General features: G+C 43.1%; 7 protein-coding genes across 7 annotated transcripts; 3 read left to right on the top strand and 4 right to left on the bottom strand.

Annotated features, from left to right (window-relative positions):
• Nucleotides 1-588: 588 nt before the first annotated feature.
• ATC70_000038 (uncharacterized protein) lies at nucleotides 589-1,392 on the bottom strand (the record flags this gene model as incomplete). The annotated part of the gene is made up of 1 exon (XM_064819460.1): nucleotides 589-1,392. The coding sequence occupies one exon, from the start codon at nucleotides 1,390-1,392 to the stop codon at nucleotides 589-591; it is 804 nt and encodes a 267-aa protein (XP_064677595.1).
• A 583-nt stretch (nucleotides 1,393-1,975) lies between these two features.
• On the bottom strand, nucleotides 1,976-4,321 carry ATC70_000037 (uncharacterized protein; the record flags this gene model as incomplete). Its single annotated transcript, XM_064819459.1, has 1 exon — nucleotides 1,976-4,321. The coding sequence occupies one exon, from the start codon at nucleotides 4,319-4,321 to the stop codon at nucleotides 1,976-1,978; it is 2,346 nt and encodes a 781-aa protein (XP_064677594.1).
• A 250-nt stretch (nucleotides 4,322-4,571) lies between these two features.
• On the bottom strand, nucleotides 4,572-5,780 carry ATC70_000036 (uncharacterized protein; the record flags this gene model as incomplete). The annotated part of the gene is made up of 1 exon (XM_064819458.1): nucleotides 4,572-5,780. One exon carries the CDS (start codon nucleotides 5,778-5,780, stop codon nucleotides 4,572-4,574), a length of 1,209 nt encoding a protein of 402 aa, XP_064677593.1.
• A 199-nt stretch (nucleotides 5,781-5,979) lies between these two features.
• On the bottom strand, nucleotides 5,980-6,297 carry ATC70_000035 (uncharacterized protein; the record flags this gene model as incomplete). The annotated part of the gene is made up of 1 exon (XM_064819457.1): nucleotides 5,980-6,297. The coding sequence occupies one exon, from the start codon at nucleotides 6,295-6,297 to the stop codon at nucleotides 5,980-5,982; it is 318 nt and encodes a 105-aa protein (XP_064677592.1).
• Nucleotides 6,298-6,948: 651 nt separating this feature from the next.
• ATC70_000034 (uncharacterized protein) lies at nucleotides 6,949-10,457 on the top strand (the record flags this gene model as incomplete). The annotated part of the gene is made up of 2 exons (XM_064819456.1): nucleotides 6,949-8,941; nucleotides 9,001-10,457. The coding sequence occupies 2 exons, from the start codon at nucleotides 6,949-6,951 to the stop codon at nucleotides 10,455-10,457; spliced, it is 3,450 nt and encodes a 1,149-aa protein (XP_064677591.1).
• A 1,827-nt stretch (nucleotides 10,458-12,284) lies between these two features.
• Nucleotides 12,285-15,082, top strand: CHS2_1 (Chitin synthase, class 2; the record flags this gene model as incomplete). Its single annotated transcript, XM_064819455.1, has 4 exons — nucleotides 12,285-12,639; nucleotides 12,726-12,842; nucleotides 12,900-13,003; nucleotides 13,070-15,082. The coding sequence occupies 4 exons, from the start codon at nucleotides 12,285-12,287 to the stop codon at nucleotides 15,080-15,082; spliced, it is 2,589 nt and encodes an 862-aa protein (XP_064677590.1).
• Nucleotides 15,083-17,479: 2,397 nt separating this feature from the next.
• Nucleotides 17,480-19,194, top strand: PCK1_1 (Protein kinase C-like 1; the record flags this gene model as incomplete). Its single annotated transcript, XM_064819454.1, has 2 exons — nucleotides 17,480-17,596; nucleotides 17,647-19,194. The coding sequence occupies 2 exons, from the start codon at nucleotides 17,480-17,482 to the stop codon at nucleotides 19,192-19,194; spliced, it is 1,665 nt and encodes a 554-aa protein (XP_064677589.1).
• Between the last annotated feature and the right edge of the window lie 129 nt (nucleotides 19,195-19,323).

Below are 19,323 nucleotides of genomic sequence, written 5' to 3'. Positions count from 1 at the left end.
ATCTTTTTGATACCTTTGCTCAACTTTTTGGGATCGTCGAAAATCGACCAAAAATCCATGAGGTGCCCCTCATGGTTTTCATCGAAAATCAGACGATCGCGTTTTTGATTTTGAAAACGAAGGCTTTTACTATGGTATATATTAATTCAAAATGAATCTCTTGTTCCAAAGCAACCCCTAAAGCTTTGTTTGTGAAATCTTGGTATAGAAAATCTCGACATTTTGGCCAAAAACCTCTTTTTATTAACACCATTAGATGCGCCTTGAAAAGTACTCCAAAGAAGCTTTTTTTTTTAAAGAAGATTATTGTTTTATTAATAAAATTCTTTGTTTAAAGTCTTATTAGCGTACCCGGATTGGGGAAGAGAATAGTAAGACTGGATATAAGGTGCTTTGCTATAGAAGTGAGTGAACGTTGTCTTGGGAAACTAAAGTATATAGTGCCCTGTCTATGCAGAGCATGACTTGGAGGGGGTTCAAAATGAAAGGAGTCGAAGATGAATCTGTAGTGACAGCTCCAAATTGTTTGAAGAATGCAGGAAAATACTTGGTACGTGATGAGAGTGGGGTAGGGTGAAGATGTTGAGACTATAAGGGGGAGCGAAGGTAGAGAAGTTCTTGAAATTGCTCATAAGTGGGAGATTGCAGATCTGGGTCTATGTATGTGGAGAGTGCTTGGGACCAGACAGTGTATTTGATGGGACAGGAAAAGAGAAAGTGCGTTGTCGTTTCTATGTTGGTAGTTCTAGAAGGGCAGATCGTGCAATGAGAAGCGAATTTATCAGACATACGAAGGCGTAGGAGTTCTTTGGTGGCTATTTTGTTGAGGAGGATTCGGTACCAAGTATTACGTGCATTCAGAGCTATTTCGAGCTTCCAAAACTGACGCCATTGAGTAGAAGAAAGGATAGAACTCGGGGTAGGGGGAGAGGAAGAGATTAGGAGGCATTTGAAGTATTTGATAGAAGTAGCTTTAGTAGTTGGACGAATATTGTTGGGTTCTGGAGGTATAAGAAGAGTGGTGACAAAGGAGTGGAGAGCTGAAAATGAAGGAATGTTGGAATTTGGAAGGTTGTGAACCTCCAAGGCGTTGTGAGGTCGCGGTACATTGGGGAGAAAGTTGTAAAGGACAAAGTTGTTGAGAAGTAGTTGGTTAGAGCAAAGTAGAGAGATAGTTTTGTTGATTGATGGGCCGTGTGGCAGAGCTGGGGGAGATGATTGTATTCTAGGCAGAGTCGGTTGGGATTGAAGATAAATATATCGGATCCTTTGAGCTGACGGATTGTTGGTTGGTTCTTGAGAACGTTGTGAGAGGGTTGAAAGAGGTGAGCTATTGGGTGGGTTGGGGGGAGATTGTGGACGAGGAGTTCCATCAGTGGTAGGTGAAGGCATGTGGACATGGTGGCGTGGCTGAAATAGTAGTTGTGGGGGATCGAATCTACGGCTCGTAGTAAGTTGACTATGGGACCAAAAAGGCGAGGAATGACCGGTCGACAATGGGGAAATAGGAATGACCAATGATAGGAAGGATATTCGGCAGTGGAAAGAACAAAGTTGAGAGTGTATCTAAGGATGGGAATGGACGGCATAAGTGAAGGTGAGGCTTGTGGGGGCTGAATCAGGAAGTAGAGTCAACGCCATTGTAAGGCATTAGCTTGAGTGGCTGGATCGAGGAGTTTCAAGCCACCTTGGTGGATGAGTTGGGTGAGGTTGTCAAAAGCGAGGCGAGAGATTTTGGATCCGCGGTTGATGAAGGTGGCGGCGAGTTGCTGGAGCTGTTTGAGTTCAGGGGATGAAAATGTAAAGAGGCGCATAACGTGCCAAAGTTTCGAAGATAAGAGCGCATTGATGACGGTGACCCTACCTCGGTATGCTAGTGCGCGGGTGAAGTGAAGCTGGCAATAGGCGCGAATCTTGGAGATGATGGAGAGGGCATAGGTTGCGCGTTGATTGGCACTTGAGCATATGGCGGAGCCTAGATAGGTGAGTGGTTCGGTAGCGGTGCGGTCGTGCCATGAGGTGATACCCTGATCTTGGAGGAAAGAAATCCAGTGTGGATGCGGTTTACCTGATAACGAGAGTGCTTGGGTTTACTGTAGTTGAGATATGCATTAGATGAGGCCATATATCGGTTGATGATGTCTTGGAGGTGTTCAAATTCTGTGGGATTCCGGAGGACCACAAGGGTGTCGTCCGCGTATGTTAAAACTTTGATGGGAGGAGGGGAGGGCATAGACATAGATTGATTAGTTTCAAGGGGTAAATGGAAACCTGTGATGTTGCTGTGATTGTTTATAGCACGAAGCAGTGGGTCGAAGGCAATGTTAAAGAGTAGTGGACTGAGTGGGTCGCCTTGACGTAGACCTCGGCCTTGTTGAAAGGAAGGTGACAGGAAGCCATTGACATTCACGGTACTAGTGGTTGAAGAGAATAGTGAGGTGATGGCAGTAGTAAGTGTGGGCGGTATGTTGAAGGCTTCCATGCACGCGCGAAGATAATCTATGTGAACTCGGTCGTAAGCTTTCTCTTGATCGAGAAGGAGAGCGATTGTAGTTGAGCCGGTCTTGGTGGCGATTTCCTGCATACATTGAACGATCAAACCTTGTTCGCCAATGAATCGTTGTGGCATAAACCCCATTTGAGTAGTGCTAAGTTTGGATCCTAGGTGTGTCGTAAGTCGATGGTTAATTAAGCGGGTAAAAATCTTAGCGTCCGTGTTGATTAGAGAGATTGGTCGCCAATTTTTCAAGAGAGACAAATCCCCTTTCTTGGGTAGAAGGATCAGACAGGTTTGTTGCCACGAAGGTGGAAAGATGCCAATGGAAAGTGCTTCATTATACACCTGAAGAGCCATTTTCAATGTAGCTGGATGCTGGAACAGTACACTAAGGATTTCATAAGGGAGCCCATCCATACCTGGACTACTTTTGTTGGGAGAGCGGAAAGCTCCATCACTGAGGTCCTCGGGAGTGAAGGGAGCGCAGAGAGAGTCATGAGAGGTATTGGAGAGTCTGTCGGAAGGTGGGATTTGGTTAGTAAAGTATGAAATATTTGAGTGATCTACCGGAGCGGGTGTATATAAGATTTCATAGTAGCGTTGGGCAGCTGCTTGTAGATCGTCTGGTTGGTTGCATAATTCATTGGTGTCCGGGTGATATAGTGTGTCAATGGATCTGCGATTGGTACGCTGTGTGGTGAGTCGCTTCATAAGTCCCGCTGATTTTTCACCCTGTTCTCTCCAGCGCAGGCCAGAGCGTAGAGCTGCAACTTCGACGAGTTCCTCTTGCAAGTTGTTGATGAGACGTTCAACCTTCAGGATCTGGGTGGCTATGGCCTTTTGGCCTCGATAGGATTTAATGAGTTTGTTCCTTTTCCTTTGAAATTGCTTCAAATGTTGTGTACGCCAGCAAGCTTTGTGTCGGCTGATCTTCTTGGCGAGGCTGATTGTGAGTCGCTTAATTTCATCCCATGATATTTGAACTGGAGGAGGTTCTGTATATGATGCTAAATTGGCATGTAATTCATCGAGTGCTGAGTGTATTTGGGTGATGAAGTAGTCATTTTGAGCAAGATTTGGGTTGGCTTTCCAGATACCTGTGCCATGTGTATTGGATGTAAATTGGAGATCAATCCGTAACAGAGCGTGATCTGTCCAGGTACGAGAAATGAATTGAATATCCGAATTTCTGACAAGTGGAGCTAGGTCGGTCGAGATGAACATACAGTCAATTGTTGTGGAGGTGGACTCGCGGCGGAATGTGGGGATAGGGGGATCTGTTTGGAGCTTGTGAGAGACTTCACGGCAGTGGTGTAGCAGTACTCCGTGCCAAATCCATTGGCTGCGAACGAGTGGTGTGGGATGTTGATCTAGTTGCGGCATTACGAATTGAGAGTCTGGATCGAGAGGCGCTTCTGTTGGATCTTGTGTAGCATAAGCAGAGGATAAAAATTCGAGGACTGATGGTGAGTAATCCGGAATAGTATGTGATGGGAATTGGGTGAAATTGTAGTTGAAATCGCCCACGATGATGTCTGGATGTGCTGAGGTTAAAGGATTGTCAGTAGTCATATTTGTTAGTAGGGCTTGAAAGTAATCCGAGCATAGTAAATTAGCATAGAAGGCATAGTGTTGGTGGAAGGTAGCAGGAGCATAAACGTTCATAATGGTGAAGGACGGAAATACATTGTTGGGGTGAGGTACTTTGCATAAGATGGCCCGATCATCCGAGGAGACATAGAGGCTAGTGATGTGGATCTGTGGATTGAGAGATACGATGCCACAGTGTGAGGACCAAATGGACTGTTGTGCTTTGAGCTGCATGTCTAATCTTTGTTGTATGGTTTCAGAGAGTGCTTGGGTTTCTTGTAGGCATAGGATGTCTAGGTGCTGTGTTGTAAGGTAACGACTGAATGATTGCGAGTTGGAGACTTTAGAGGACTTAGAGAGGCTTCTGCAATTGATACTACCGATTTGTACGTTAGTGATTTTATTCTTAATGTTCATATTCATATTCATATTCATAGCATATGGGGGTACCGCCGGACGGTACGATGTCGGATGGGCCGACATTTTAGAGAGCTGAGGCTGGTTCACCACCACCAGCAGAGGAAGGGTGGACTGAGAATGCGGGGGCATCCATACTAGTGCTGTTGTTGTCATTACTGTCGGCGTGAGGTCCTGGCTCATCCATGATATCATCTTCTGACTCGAGAAGCCGGAATAGATCACCTTTAGGGGGCTGAGTTGAGGTGTTGGGGGTAATGTCTCTGTTGGTGGATTTTTGGAGTTGGATAAGGTCTTGGAGATCTTGCTTGGTGATCTTGTTTTTACGAAGAAAATCACGAGCGACTGCCAGTTGAACTTTGGGTTTGTGTTCGAGCCCTGCGAGGGTGGTGTGGTACAGTTTATCCGCGATCTCTTTCATCTTGGCTGTGCGTTCTTCGATGGATAGTGCCTGGAGGACTGGATTGCCAAGATTGTCTGAATGGTAGGGATCAAAGTCAGTAATTGGCTCAAGGCCTTTGATACGGAGTTTTTTTAGAGCTATGTCGGCATAATCGTTGTGGACAAGGATGCCTATGGTGGAGGAGTTGGGGAAATGAAGATCTACAGCGGATCCCTCCTTGAAGAAGACTTTGTCGTAGAGTAGCTGTCGTATACTCGACAGACCTCGGCGACCGCGTGCTGGGATGAATAGATGTTGGAAGCCTTGATTCTTGGAAACGGGTGTGAAATAACGCAATCCTCCTGCTAAGGGGTCAACGGGTGCCTGTGGTTTAGGATTTCTTGGAGGTGAGATAATGTGATCTCGTGCCTGAATGGTGGAGCTGGATGCGTCGTTCGAGGAGTTAGCACTGGAACTTGATTGGTGCGCAGTGGTGATTGCCTCCTGAAATGTAGAGGGTGCTGAGGTGTTTATTGGGTTGGATTTCTCCTGTTCCAATTGCTCGACACGTGCCAGAACCTGTTGTAGTTGTTGTTGTTCCAGGTTGGTTTGTTTCTGGGTGAGATCTACCTGCAAATGTGTCATGGAATCGTTAATCTGGTCAACTGCGTTTTCAAGATCCTGAAAGCGGTTCTGAACGTTGGACTGGACTGTTTGAATTTCAGAGGAGATTAGATCAAATTTTGGTAAGAATAATTCTTTGAGAGCTTGCATGAGGTGCTCATTGGAATTAGATTCTTTGGTTGCAAGAGAGGTCTGTTGCCTGGTGGCGAGGGGAGAGGGCTTGATTGCTTCGACAGCTTTCTTAACTGGTTTGGCTTTTTCGGGCGCCATGGTGGAGGTGAGAGGACGGCGAAGGTAAAATGTGGTGTAAGGATCTTCTGGTGGGATTACAGGAGGAGTAACGGTCTGTAATGAGAGAACGCGTTGAGTAATCGGACACAGGTTGGTAGAGATAGGGTTGTATCGAACGGTGGAGTTGGTTGATGAGTTGTTGGTGTTGATTTGGTGGGTTATATGTGATGGTGGTTTTTCAAGCTATGGTTTGTGATCTTTTGTACTCCAAAGAAGCAGTTGGTGGAGAGTGGTTCTTCATACTATTTGAGGGATTGGAGGCTAAATCAGGCATGGGGTCCCTATATCGATGGGGAGCTGGATTGTGGATGTGATCCATAGTGTATGAGGGAGTCGTCTGGGATTGGGGACATTGGAATACTGGTGCAGTGTTGTTGTGGAGCTGGGAATCAGTATGACCGAGTGTCTGGGGAGATGTGAGTCGTTTATCACGGCTAGGGATGCGCTGGTCTATGAGGGACTTGGCGAGCTGAGCGGGGATCCATCCTTGGTTCATGAAGTACTTGGCCAAACCGAGGACCAAGTGAGAACGGACAAAATTGAGAGTTCGGATGCAACAGGAGAGGGAAGAGAAGGTGGTAGAGTGCCAGGTGTTGGTTGATTCACAGGAATAGTGGGAGGCAATAGAGCTTTGATGTTTGTCAGGATTTGGTTAAATCGAGTCTCGAGAGACTGGAAACGTGTGTCGAAAGTGTTGTGGAGGGTAGCTTCATTGTAGGAAGGAGGCGTACCTTTTGTGAGGTTGGCTAGGGAGCTTTGAGAATGTGGGTCTTTAGAGTACGTGAGAGGTTATTCTCCAACTTCTCAGAAAATGGTAGGGATTCAATGGTACTGAAAAGTTGAATTCAATCAAAATTGACGAATTGATGAAACTGAATCGGTGTAGGATAAAAAGGGTGTATAAAAGTTAGGGTGTAATCCGGATAATAGATAGGCCGTGGGGGTTATAGGGCGCAGGTAGAGATAGGGTGTATAGGTGTAGGTAGATACAGGCTGCATAGGGTGTAGGTAGACCTAGGGAGTAGAGAGGGAAGGGTGCATTATTTAATTCTCAACTGGAGAAAGCAGTAAAAGTTTTTTGACACGTGGGATCAGGCACATCTTTTTGTTCATTACCTTACTCCATTTCTTTAATACTTTGAGCAATATGGATAACTCAAGTTATGAAATTGGATATGATTTTGTCAATAAGTTTCCTGACGAAACCGTCGAAGAGGTTCTTCCCGCTGTATTCGACCGCACCACTAATACATTCAGAATCAAAAGAGTGAATATTGGATGGGCTTTGAAGAAAAGCTACACCATAGCTTACAACGAGAAGAAGCCGGTCGAACAACTCGCTGATGGTGAAAGTATTTACGATAGAAGGATTCGAAAGTTGTGCGCTGGTGCTTTACGATGTTTAAGCTTGCAATGCAAGAGACCTGAAGGTGTCAAAGATCAACGGCCACCCACCAAGGGAAAAGACAGTTATGGCTACTCCAAAAGGTTTGAATGCCCATATTGGAAGGCGCCATTGGAGAAGGTTCCTTGTGGTGTTCCTGTAACTTTTACCTTCCGTGTAAATGACTCTCGCAGAGAAGACAGAGGCAGTACCGTAACAATGCGACAAGAAATAACAGAAACGAAGAAGCACACACACACCATTTACAATTCGCTCCATCTCGATAGATACGAAAAGAGGGAGCTTAAAAAGATGGTAAAAACAAGACCAAACATAACTGCTGCTGCTGCCATTTCTGGCATTGATCCCTATACTGGTGAAATTACGAAAAGTGCCAGAAAAATTAACAATTTGATGGCTAATCATGGACGTACTAAGTATGAGGTCCGAAGATCAAAGATCCAACAGGACCTGTATACTACAAAAGAAGATGCTGTAGCTGCGTTCCAAGATCTTGATGAGAAGTATCCACACTTCATGGATTCAGCCCAAATTCTCCCTAGCAAGTTTTTTGTAAGCTTTTGCTCACCAGAAATGCTTCAATGCAATCTGCCTTTTGCCGACCGATCCATCGTAACAGATGTTACACTCAAGGCCGTCCCAGAGGGATATTATTATCTCTGCTCAAGTGTCATATACGTCAAGCAACTCCAAAAGCATGTCGTCTTTTATCAAGCGATAATCAAAAGCAACAGCGCTCAAGTTTTCAAGCAGTATTTTGTTGCCTTGTTTAGAAAGTTCGACATCAAGCTAGAGCGGTTTTTGGGAGCCATCATGGATTTCTCAGCTGCACAACGCGAAGGGTTCATACTAGCTCTTAGGGAGGTTTTTGATGTCAAGCAGCACAACGCATTGCCCTTTTTGAAAGGTTGCTATATGCATTGGATGCAGTCAGTCAGACGGCTGTCTACCAATCATCAAGTTGTCAAGCCAGATGATATTGATCTGTTTTTGAAGCTAGTTCATCGCTTCCGTGCAACAAGCAATGCAATTGAATTCTACCGTACCGGCCAAGAGATTCTCTCTAAATTTCCCAATAGCAAAAAGTGGCTGCAATGGTGGTTACAGCCTGGCGTATCAAGCATGATCTTCAGATGCAAGTCATTGATGAAAAAGGAATTGAGACAGCACAAGAGCCGCACGTCCAACGCGATTGAGGCATTCCACAGTGCGCTCTACAAGCTGATGCCTGAGAAGAGACAACCTGTTGCCACCAGTCTTCGACTGTTATTGCAGGTAGCCGAATATCATGGCATGATGATGTTGGACTTGTATGAGAACAACATTCGTCCTCATTACGGGAACAATCAGAAGAAAACAACGGCAAAGAAGTACGCGACTCTTTACGAAATCAATGACGGCCGTGCGCCAGACAACAACGCTGCTCTCTTTGGATCCAAGAAGAGAAAGCAACAAGTAGTAATCATTGGTGATGAGGAGAATGGCAAGCATAAAAAGGCCAAGAAACTAGAAACTCGCGGTACTGATTTGAACGCTGCGATCAACGAACATTTGGATGAGGTTATCGAAATAGAGCAGAATTGTCCAAAGATTGATGACATTGCAGATGGCAATATCAGCCATGAGAGATTCTTCCTTGAACTACTCTCAGATAGTGATGGTGAAAACGATGAAGCAGACGACAGATATCATAGAACCGAGAATCTAGAAAACGACATTAAGGATATGTTTAAAGGTACGGATACTTTAGGTGGTTTTTACTTGCTCATGTTGTAACATATCAAAAATAATTAGGTGCTGGTGTTTCTGTCGAAGATGTTGTTGTCAACTCTGATGAGAGCTTCGAATCGTCTGTTATTGATCTTGTATCTTCCTCTTCTTCCTGTTCTTCCTCTTCGCCAATAATGAAGACCAAGTCTGAGCCTACTGCATCTAAAATGACAGCACCAACTGATTCTGATTTCTCGTTGTCTTCGTCCTCCTCGAACTTACCCTGTCTTGCAAGTAATGACAAGCACATTGATCCTATTATACAAAGCATTCAAAAGTCCACATCTGCTACTATAATAGATCTTTTCTCTCCCCCAATGCTCCCTGAGATTTTGGCATCAGTAGCAATTGAACCTATTGCAAGCAGTTCGGCCACAACAGCAGATCAACCTTCGCTTGAGAACGACTCATCTACCGCTGCTGGCTTCCTGTTGCCGCAAAAAATAACATCTTTCTTGCAGAAATATCAGTGGCTCGTGAAAGATTATCAAAATAACCATCCAGACAGCCACCCATCTCTGCCCGTTCCCACCTACATAGTGTCAAACGAAAGTAACTCCTGCTTCATCGATGCGTTTTTTGAGCTTCTGTTCAATGCCGCCCTTCCATTTGTGGATATGTCTTTCGCTGATGAAAACAACGCCTATGATTGTCTTCTCATGAATGCTTTTGAATCATATTCTCAGCAATCACCTTCTGGTATCCGTGCTGCTACTTCTACTGTGAGGCACTTTGTTTGGAATATGACAGAATACAAGCTTGTCTCTGGTGTTCGTCAGCTGGTTAAGTCGTTCCCAAAAGGTCGTCAGGGTGATATTCTTGATTTGGCGAGCATGGTATTGGAGCGTTTGTCGAGTGTCTTTGCCAGCAAGGTTTGCACATTTCCATCATTGCAATGTGAAAGAAAAGTGCCTTGCTCTATGGAAAAAGCGCATGCGTATGCGAGAGATGACTTTTTCTCATTTATCTACATGCTCCCGACCAACGTCATTAATGAAATGATAGATTGCCGTGGGGTTTTCAATGAAGCGGCACTGGATACGAAATTCAATGACTTGTTCAGAGAGAAGGTGCTCGAGGAACACCAAAAAGGAAGATGCAACGCTCCAGGATGTGATGGAATCTCTACATCATACAGATCATTACCTCAAGATAATCAGTTTCCTAAGTTCATGTTCGTACAAGATGGTGCAAACTTTGTCCTTGGCAAAACAGCCGGAAACAATGTCTATATGCCAACATACATCCACGTTTTGCAGAACGTAAAATATAAACTACGCGGTAGAATCTACTCGACTAGCTTTGATGGTGTACACTTTTATACGAGGTGTTATAAAACAATTGATGGGATTGTATATCTCGTGGATATTGACAATTGGCAGCAACAACAAATGAAGGCACTCACCTCGGATTTGGACGTAGCAGAGCGTCTTCTAAAAGATATTTCCAACACGGTATATGCATGCTACAAAAGAGAATAAATACTTGCTAAAAAAAATTGGATTTGCCAGATCAGAAAATAAATCTGCATGAATAAAACTTAAAATTTGACACCCATTACTCCTCTACATTCTATATACCCTACTCATCCTGTATCTACCTACACCTATACACCCTATCTCTACCTGCGCCCTATAACACCCACGGCCTATCTATTATCCGGATTACACCCTAACTTTTATACACCCTTTTTATCCTACACCCCTTCTCATCATGCAGGCAATGAATGTCTCTAATAGTATCAAGAAGGGGATTACGATTCGAAAGCACCATCATTTGGCCAGAGCGTATCTAAGTGCTTCTGATACACATCTTTATGTTTAAAACATAAATTTAATCGTTTCTGAAAACGAATATAAGGCTTGCTCAAATACTTCTTTCATTTACTTGCCAGTTTCTCTATATCCTCGACATGAATCACATTTTCGACAAATACAATCTTTTAAAAGAGCATTAAATAGGTTGTACGGTTTCTAGTCCAAGCAGGAGGCATGATGGTTTGATTTGATTTAACAAAAAATGTGTATTTCCCTATGCAAATTGTGATGTGTAGTACATTTTTGAAGGAGGGGCTAAGCCCTCACTCTAATCCCCTCTTCATTGTTGGCTTTCGCGATGGTCAATGTGCCTTGTTCAAGCTTGGCTTTTTTCAGCTTCATTGGCTTGTCTATCGTTCTTTAATACTATATCAGTTCACATTTAATGCTTCTGAGCTAAGCTGGAATGATGCTTAGGATATCAAAAATGTATTGTCAAGTTGAATGCATTTTGCATTGCAATTGACCTACCTTTGTATCTAGCATGGTCTTGAAACTGAAGTCAGAGTAGATGGATTGTTTGGTCCACGCATTGTATGGTTATGATAAAAGGGAGCGCAGCAAGGGCAACTAAACAAAAGGAAACGCTGCACCTATCTTCATGTCAAGAAATGTCATCCTACACTTTAGCATTTTTGCTTGAAAGGAATATGGCTTTGTATGAAAGCCGAGCGTTCGCCCTGAAAAAAAAAAAAAAAAAAAAAGAGATTTATTGATAAGCGGGTGTTGGTTACCATTTGTCTGATTTGATATTTCAGTAAGAATTGAGCCTTAAACCTCTTGGTCAACTCAATCAGCCATACGACGACAGGTTTTGCAATCAAGAATCTCAAAATTTCTCCCGATTCTAACCAGAGCAAGCATTTGGATAGCTATTAACCCATTGTTCTCTTGATAAAGCCATTTAATCAGAAAATACAATTACTGAAGAAAATGAAATGTTTGACAATAAATTTGTGTAATAGGGTCATTAAACCTTGATCCGCGTCCCTAACTGAGGTGCACGCTAAAATCCCAAATAGAATTTAATTATCATCTCTAACTTGATTAGATGGCCGAAGTAATTAAATGATTTGAGGAACAATACCAAGATATTGAACCATTTTTGTGATGGATTCTACACCACTAGTTTTCTGGGCATTTGATCTGGGAGAGCAGTAGCAACGTGGCTTGTAAAATAATTCATGATTTATAGCACACGTTCAACCGAATACCTCTATTTTTTTCTTCATGTGGCTAAATTTAAACAAGTTTATTACACAAATGATTTAACTGACTTTTGAATGATTGGTGAATACAGAATCAAAATAAAGTGGTAAGTCCGTTTCTAAGCAACAAGAAGCCCATAATAGTGATTAGGAGCAAAACCCAGCCCCACATTGGTTGTACAGCAAGCTAAAAATGTTTATTTGAATACAAACAAATATTGTATAAAAAGCTACTTGTTTTCTTTGTTCTCACTCTTGATTTTCTTTCATTTTTGCATCAACCATGTATCAACCAAATCAAAAGTCGGAACACGACCAGTTCCCGCTACAGGACACTCAGTTCTCCAATCAGCCTCCCGTCACTCGTTCGCCCTTTGATGATGACCATTATCCAGCAGATCAGCACATGCCTCAATACGATCATCAGCCTTTGCTTGCTTCTAGCATGCCTCCTGGTCCTCCTGGCTATCCACCTGTAAATAACCCTCCATACCCACCTAGCCCTGGAGATACATCGCCTTATCCTTCCTACAGCAACAACTCTAGCTCTCCTACTATTCCACAGTATTTCAATCCACCATCACCCAACATGCACTACGGTGAAGCACCTAGACGTCAGCCTCGTCGTTACAAGACAAGTAAGTAGAGTATGGATGATTGGAGTACCTGAAGTATGCAATTAAACTCTAATTTACCTCTTTTTTTTTTTTTTTTTTTTTTACAGCCAGACAAGTCAAATTGACCAAGGGTAACTTGGTGTTGGATTGTCCAGTTCCCACCAGCTATTTGCAAGACGTGCCCTTGAAGGAAGGCAAAGAATTCACACATATGAGATACACAGGTAAGTCATGGATGAGCTTGTGTTTGTGTGAGTAGTGTGTCTTAAGTTGCTGTGTAGCTGCTACTTGTGATCCCAAGGATTTCGTCAATGAAGGCTATACGCTCCGTCAACAGATGCTCGGCCGCAAAACCGAGCTATTCATTGTCTTGACCATGTACAACGTAAGGTTATATTAGTCGAGGGAGAGAAAGAAAAATTAAACTAACCAAATCGATCTGCTTCTGTAGGAAGACGAAGTCTTGTTTACCCGTACAATGCATGGTGTGATGAAGAACATTGCTCACCTCTGTTCTCGCGATCGTTCAAGCACTTGGGGTCCTGCTTCAGGTGGACCTGGATGGCATAAGGTCACTGTCTGTATTGTGTCGGATGGTCGTAACAAGGTCAATCCTCGTACATTGAACGTACTGTCCTTGTTGGGTGTGTATCAAGAAGGTGTGGCCAAGAACGTGGTGCACGGTAAGCCTGTCACTGCCCACATTTACGAATACACAACACAGATCTCTGTCAACCCCGATATGGAGGTCATGAAGGCAGGATCCAAGAACGTGGTGCCCTGTCAACTGCTATTTTGTCTCAAGGAAAAGAACCAAAAGAAAATCAACTCCCATCGTTGGTTTTTCCAAGCCTTCGGTCCTGTGGTCGATCCTCATGTCTGTGTGCTGATCGATGTGGGTACAAAGCCCGGTGGTACTTCTATTTATCATCTCTGGAAGGCATTCGATATCAACTCCAACATTGCTGGTGCCTGTGGTGAGATTCGAGCTATGGCGGGTACAGCAGGTGTCGCTCTGCTGAACCCCTTGGTGGCTGCTCAGAACTTTGAATACAAAATGTCCAACATTCTGGATAAGCCTCTTGAGTCTGTGTTTGGTTATATCTCCGTGTTACCAGGTGCATTTTCTGCTTATCGCTTCAAGGCCCTTCAAAATGATGTGGATGGCCATGGTCCATTGGAAAAGTACTTTTTGGGTGAGACGCAACACGGTGGTGATGCTGATATCTTTACTGCCAACATGTATCTGGCTGAGGATCGTATTTTGTGTTACGAGCTGGTGGCTAAGAAGAAGGCTCACTGGGTGTTGCACTATGTGTCTAGCTCCTATGGTGAGACTGATGTGCCTGATAAAGTGGATGAATTTATTTCGCAGCGTAGACGTTGGTTGAACGGTTCCTTCTTTGCTGGTATCTATGCGCTGTACCATTGGCGTAAGGTGTGGGCTTCAGATCATTCTTATATCCGTAAAATGATGTTCATGTTTGAGGATCTTTACAACACCTACAACTTGATCTTTTCGTGGTTTGCTCTCGGTAACTTTTACCTCACCTTCTTCATCCTGACACGTGCGCTTGCTCCCGCTGAAGACGGCCAACCTGGTCTCACTCATGCTCCTTTCTCTGCCAACGTTGCCAATCTCTTACATAACATTCTCAACTACATTTACATTATTTTGCTCGTCGTTCAATTCATTATTGCTCTCGGTAATCGTCCTCAAGGCTCAAAGATTGCTTACACAGGCTCCATGGTGTTCTTTGCGCTACTGATGATTTACATGATGTTTGCTGCTATTTGGATCACTGTCGTTGGCGTCACTACTATTGTGGAAGACTCTGATGGTCAGTTCATTGCTATGCTGGGCCAAAGTACATTTAGAAACATCATCATCTCGCTCTGTTCTACCTATGTCATGTACTTTGTCGCCAGTTTCTTGTTCTTGGATCCTTGGCACATGTTTACCAGTTTCATTCAGTACATCCTCTTGTCTCCCAGTTATACCAATGTGCTCAACATTTACGCATTCTGTAATACTCATGATGTGTCTTGGGGTACAAAGGGTGATAATACAGTGGCTACTGATTTGGGTGTGGTCAAGGCCAAGAAGGATGGATCTGGTGATTTGGCTGTTGAAGTCGAAGTGCCCACAGAGGAAAAGGATATCAATGCTGCCTACATTGACGCACAAGTAGAACTATCAAAGAAGGTGGAGCCCGAGAAGTCGCATCGTGATGCCAAGACCAAACAAGAGGATTACTATAGATCTTTCCGTACTAGACTTGTCTTGTCATGGATTATTTCTAATTTGGCTTTGGTAGTTGCTATCACAAACACCTCTGTGATTACCACTGGTGATCGTTCTGCTGCTTATCTTGGCTTTGTGCTTTGGTCTGTTGCTGGCTTGTCGTTGATCAGATTCACTGGTTCAACATTGTACCTTATTTTCAGAATCTTTACTGGATAAACCTAATCACTACCTCATCTACCCCCTCTCCTCCTCCCTTCCGAACTTATACATTTCCTCTTTTTTGTCAACCATCATACTCTTATTTCAACCATTACCTTTTTTAAAAACCAAAAATAAATGTTATATATATCAATGCTAAAAATAAATAATTAAATACCTTTATATGGGCAAATTATTACAATATTGCTACTTGATTCGCTTGGCAATTTACGAGTGCATAAAAGTAATTTAAGGCATAATAGCGAGCGCTATATATGTGCAGATCACATGGTGCTGTAGCAGTACGGATTTAGATTATTTGTTCTTGCAATGGTCTAGTAGACCTACTCGATAGCTTTTACTATATATTGACATTGGTGCGTATGACAGTATTGGAAGAGGAGTTGATCTATGTAGTGATACTAGAAAAAATTCAGGCTAATGAGATAAAGAAGCAAACTAGTAGCATTTGAATGATAACAAGATGAGAAGGGAAATGGCGTTCATGATGTGTCAATTGACGAAATGTGATAGGAACAGAGATTTGAATGGGACACAATCCCAGTGCGTGATATTAAAAGGTCTGAGAACATGGCCATAACCTGAAGTAGAATAAAATATGCCAATGAGAGATTCTGCAAATCTCCAGATAGAGCTTAAAGTAGAAACAACATACTCTCACATACAGGAATGGACAATTGCAATAAATATTTCCTCTGTATAGACCCTCTTTTGATGAAATTCCCCCAACTAACAGCCAGACATGCTCTATCGAGTTTCTGCTTTCATTATCTGTAAAACACCATATGAAACTACCTCTCTCATTACGAAAAGCGCGATCCGTTGATTTTGCAAAATCGCCCTCGTTACTATGAATGCACTATCAACCTAAAATTGATCATAACCTTCCAATCCAAAAATACGAGCAAAGGTGTAGCAGTTGAATGTCGCTCCGAGATGTTTCTCTAGGTATCTGATCCAGTTGCAGACGCCATGATTGCTATGATGTATACATCGATGGTAAAACCATAACATTTGGCACCTTCATCATCGCACTGAATCCGTGTGCATGCCCCTGGTGCATGCCCCAAGCTTCTCCTAACCCAAACTACTATTTATCATAATATTACGTTGATGGAGCATCTCAGCCATGTGTTGATCTGACAACTTGATAAATCAAATTAGGATCATGCTTGTTTTCGCGATACCAGACTATTCCAATTGCCATGATGCCATGACTGGAGATATGAAAATACACAATTATCTATCACAGCTGATATGCATTCATGAAAAAAAGACGCATATCCTATCTTTCTCATTATGCAATGAATTGATAATGAACAACAGGGAAGAGGATGTCATGTGAAAGCAACTTTAGAGTTATGGCATTCCGACTGGATTTGAAAGCATTTTAGTCATTTCAGTAATGCTATTGGGTTTGGTGAAAATCAAGGGAAACACATATGATGATTTGATGAGACCTTTATTGGATTCCCGAATATAGTCATCATAGCATGGACCCACTACTCGATTAAACATGAGTAACATGGTTCTTTGTGTTGCCTCCAAGTGATACTTTGAGGACTTCATCACGTCTAAAAAATGATAGGTTGAATGAATGATGTACAATAAGCTTCAGGGATGCATGTGTATATATTATGATGGAAGAACGGTACACTTTCTATCATGATTAAATAAATAAAAATCTGATAATACATAGACAAAAGAATGTTCTGAAGTAACAAATATAGCATTCAAAGTATATTCAGCACACAAATTCACGTCATAGTATACACTTAAGAGATTGTGTTCCATTAGAATTAGTCAAGGCGGCTTCCATAGATCAAAAAATAAAATCGTGAATTGAAATTTAGTTCCCACGCTGTGTGAATATTTTACTAAAACGGATGCCATTGGATTAGTTAAAATGTGGGGAAATGATTCATTTGGAGTCTGTTTACCGTCGCTGAACGTCTTTTGTGGATCTCTGAGCTTTGGCTCTTTCTTTCAATGTATTTCTACACGCTGCTATTGAGTATATTACTATCATTAGCCCCCTTATTCATCCCTTTCATGAAAAGCAAACAGACACATTGCGATTTCTTAAAGGAGAAAGTCGGACAACTGAAAGCATGTTTGCACTTCCGTCATATCCCGTTCCAGTAGTGTTTAATGGTTTGCAAATTTCACACTATAATTACTCGGAAAGAACGGACATCAAATTACAATGTTATACACATTGGGCATCCATTTCCGGTTCTGGACGAATGCAAATAGCAACATGATGGTAAGCCCGACTCTCCCGAGGAAAGCAGAAAGAAAGACAAGTATAAAAGGAACCAGTATCAAATGTTCTGTTCTTTTCAGTTCTTTGATTTCATATCAATAAAATATATAACATCTCTTTCTCTCAAAATGGTTGCATCAAGACCCGGATCTCCTTACACTGGTGGTAGACCCATCAGCTCCAACTCTGTTCACACCAAGGTCGAAGAAGATCTCCATGAATTCGCTGGTATTGATTATGATAAGGTAAATAAATAATGCACTGCACGTTGCCATGGATACTAACTAGCCAGTAGGTCACCATCATGCGCAACCCTTCCGTTGCTGTCCTTTACGAACAAGCATTGACCTATGAGCAAGGTACTGTCATTTCATCTGCTGGTGCTCTTTGTGCTTATTCTGGTAAGAAGACTGGTCGTTCTCCCAAGGACAAGCGTATTGTCGAGGAAGAGTCCTCTCAAAAGGATGTTTGGTGGGGTCCTGTCAACACTCCCATCAGTGAACGTGTCTTTTTGATCAATCGTGAACGTGCTATCGATTATCTCAACACCCGCCCTCGTTTGTATGTATTTGATGGTTATGCTGGTTGGGATCCCAAGTACCGTATCAAGGTGCGTGTTGTCGCTTCTCGTGCTTACCACTTGTTGTTCATGCGCAACATGTTGATTCGTCCCACTGAGGAAGAGCTCGAGGACTTTGGCACTCCTGATTTCACCATCTTCAACGCTGGTGAATTCCCTGCCAACCGTTACACCACTGGTATGAGCTCCACTACCTCTGTCTCTATCAACTTTAAGCGTAACGAAATGGTCATTCTCGGTTCTGAGTATGCTGGTGAGATGAAGAAGGGTATCTTCACTGTCATGCACTACTTGATGCCCAAGGCTGGTGTCCTCTCTCTCCACTCTTCTGCCAACGAAGGTCCTGATGGCGATGTTTCTCTCTTCTTTGGTTTGTCAGGTACTGGTAAGACCACTCTTTCTGCTGATCCTAAGCGTAAGTTGATTGGTGATGATGAGCACTGTTGGTCAGACGATGGTGTCTTCAACATTGAAGGTGGTTGTTACGCCAAGTGTATTGATTTGTCTGGTGAGAAGGAGCCTGATATTTTCAACGCCATCAAGTTTGGTGCCATTTTGGAGAACGTTGTCTTGGATGAAGAGACCCGTGAAGTCGACTACTCTGACGATTTCTTGACTGAAAACACCCGTTGTGCCTATCCCATCTACCACATTCCCAACGCCAAGTTGCCCTGTATGGGCTCTCACCCCAAGAACATCATCTTGTTGACTTGTGATGCTTTCGGTGTCTTGCCTCCTGTCTCCAAGTTGACCGCTGAACAAGCCATGTACCACTTCATCAGTGGTTATACCACCAAGGTTCCCGGTACTGAAGACGGTATTGTCGAGCCTCAAGCTACTTTCAGTGCCTGTTTCGGTGCTCCTTTCTTGGTTCTCCACCCTCAACGTTATGCCACCATGTTGGCTCAAAAGATGTCTACTCACAAGGCTGATGCTTGGTTGATCAACACTGGCTGGATCGGTGGTTCTGCTGCTACTTCCAAGCGTTGTCCTCTCAAGTACACTCGTGCCATCTTGGATTCTATTCACAACGGTGAATTGGCCAAGGCTGAATTCGAGGACCTCGAGATCTTCAACTTGCAAATTCCCAAGGCTGTCTCTGGTGTTCCCTCTGAGCTCTTGAACCCCAAGACCGCTTGGAACGGTACTGCTGCCGAGTTTGATGCATCTCTTCGCAAGGTTGGTCAAATGTTTGTCGAGAACTTCAAGACCTATGAAGATGAGGCTGCTCCTGAGACTTTGGCTGCTGGACCCAAGCTTTAATTTACTCGAACCCCCTTTTAATCATTACCATTCATATCCTCTAAATCTAGCATTATAAACAAACAACTCCAAAAAATGTATATTACAACAATTCAGCAATAAAAATATAACATATATTTTCACAAATCC

This window comes from Mucor velutinosus, assembly GCF_035048745.1.
Source record: "Mucor velutinosus strain NIH1002 chromosome Unknown tig00000025, whole genome shotgun sequence".
In the NCBI taxonomy this organism is placed as follows: Eukaryota; Fungi; Mucoromycota; class Mucoromycetes; order Mucorales; family Mucoraceae; genus Mucor; species Mucor velutinosus.
This window is presented reverse-complemented; position numbering and strand designations above follow the sequence as displayed.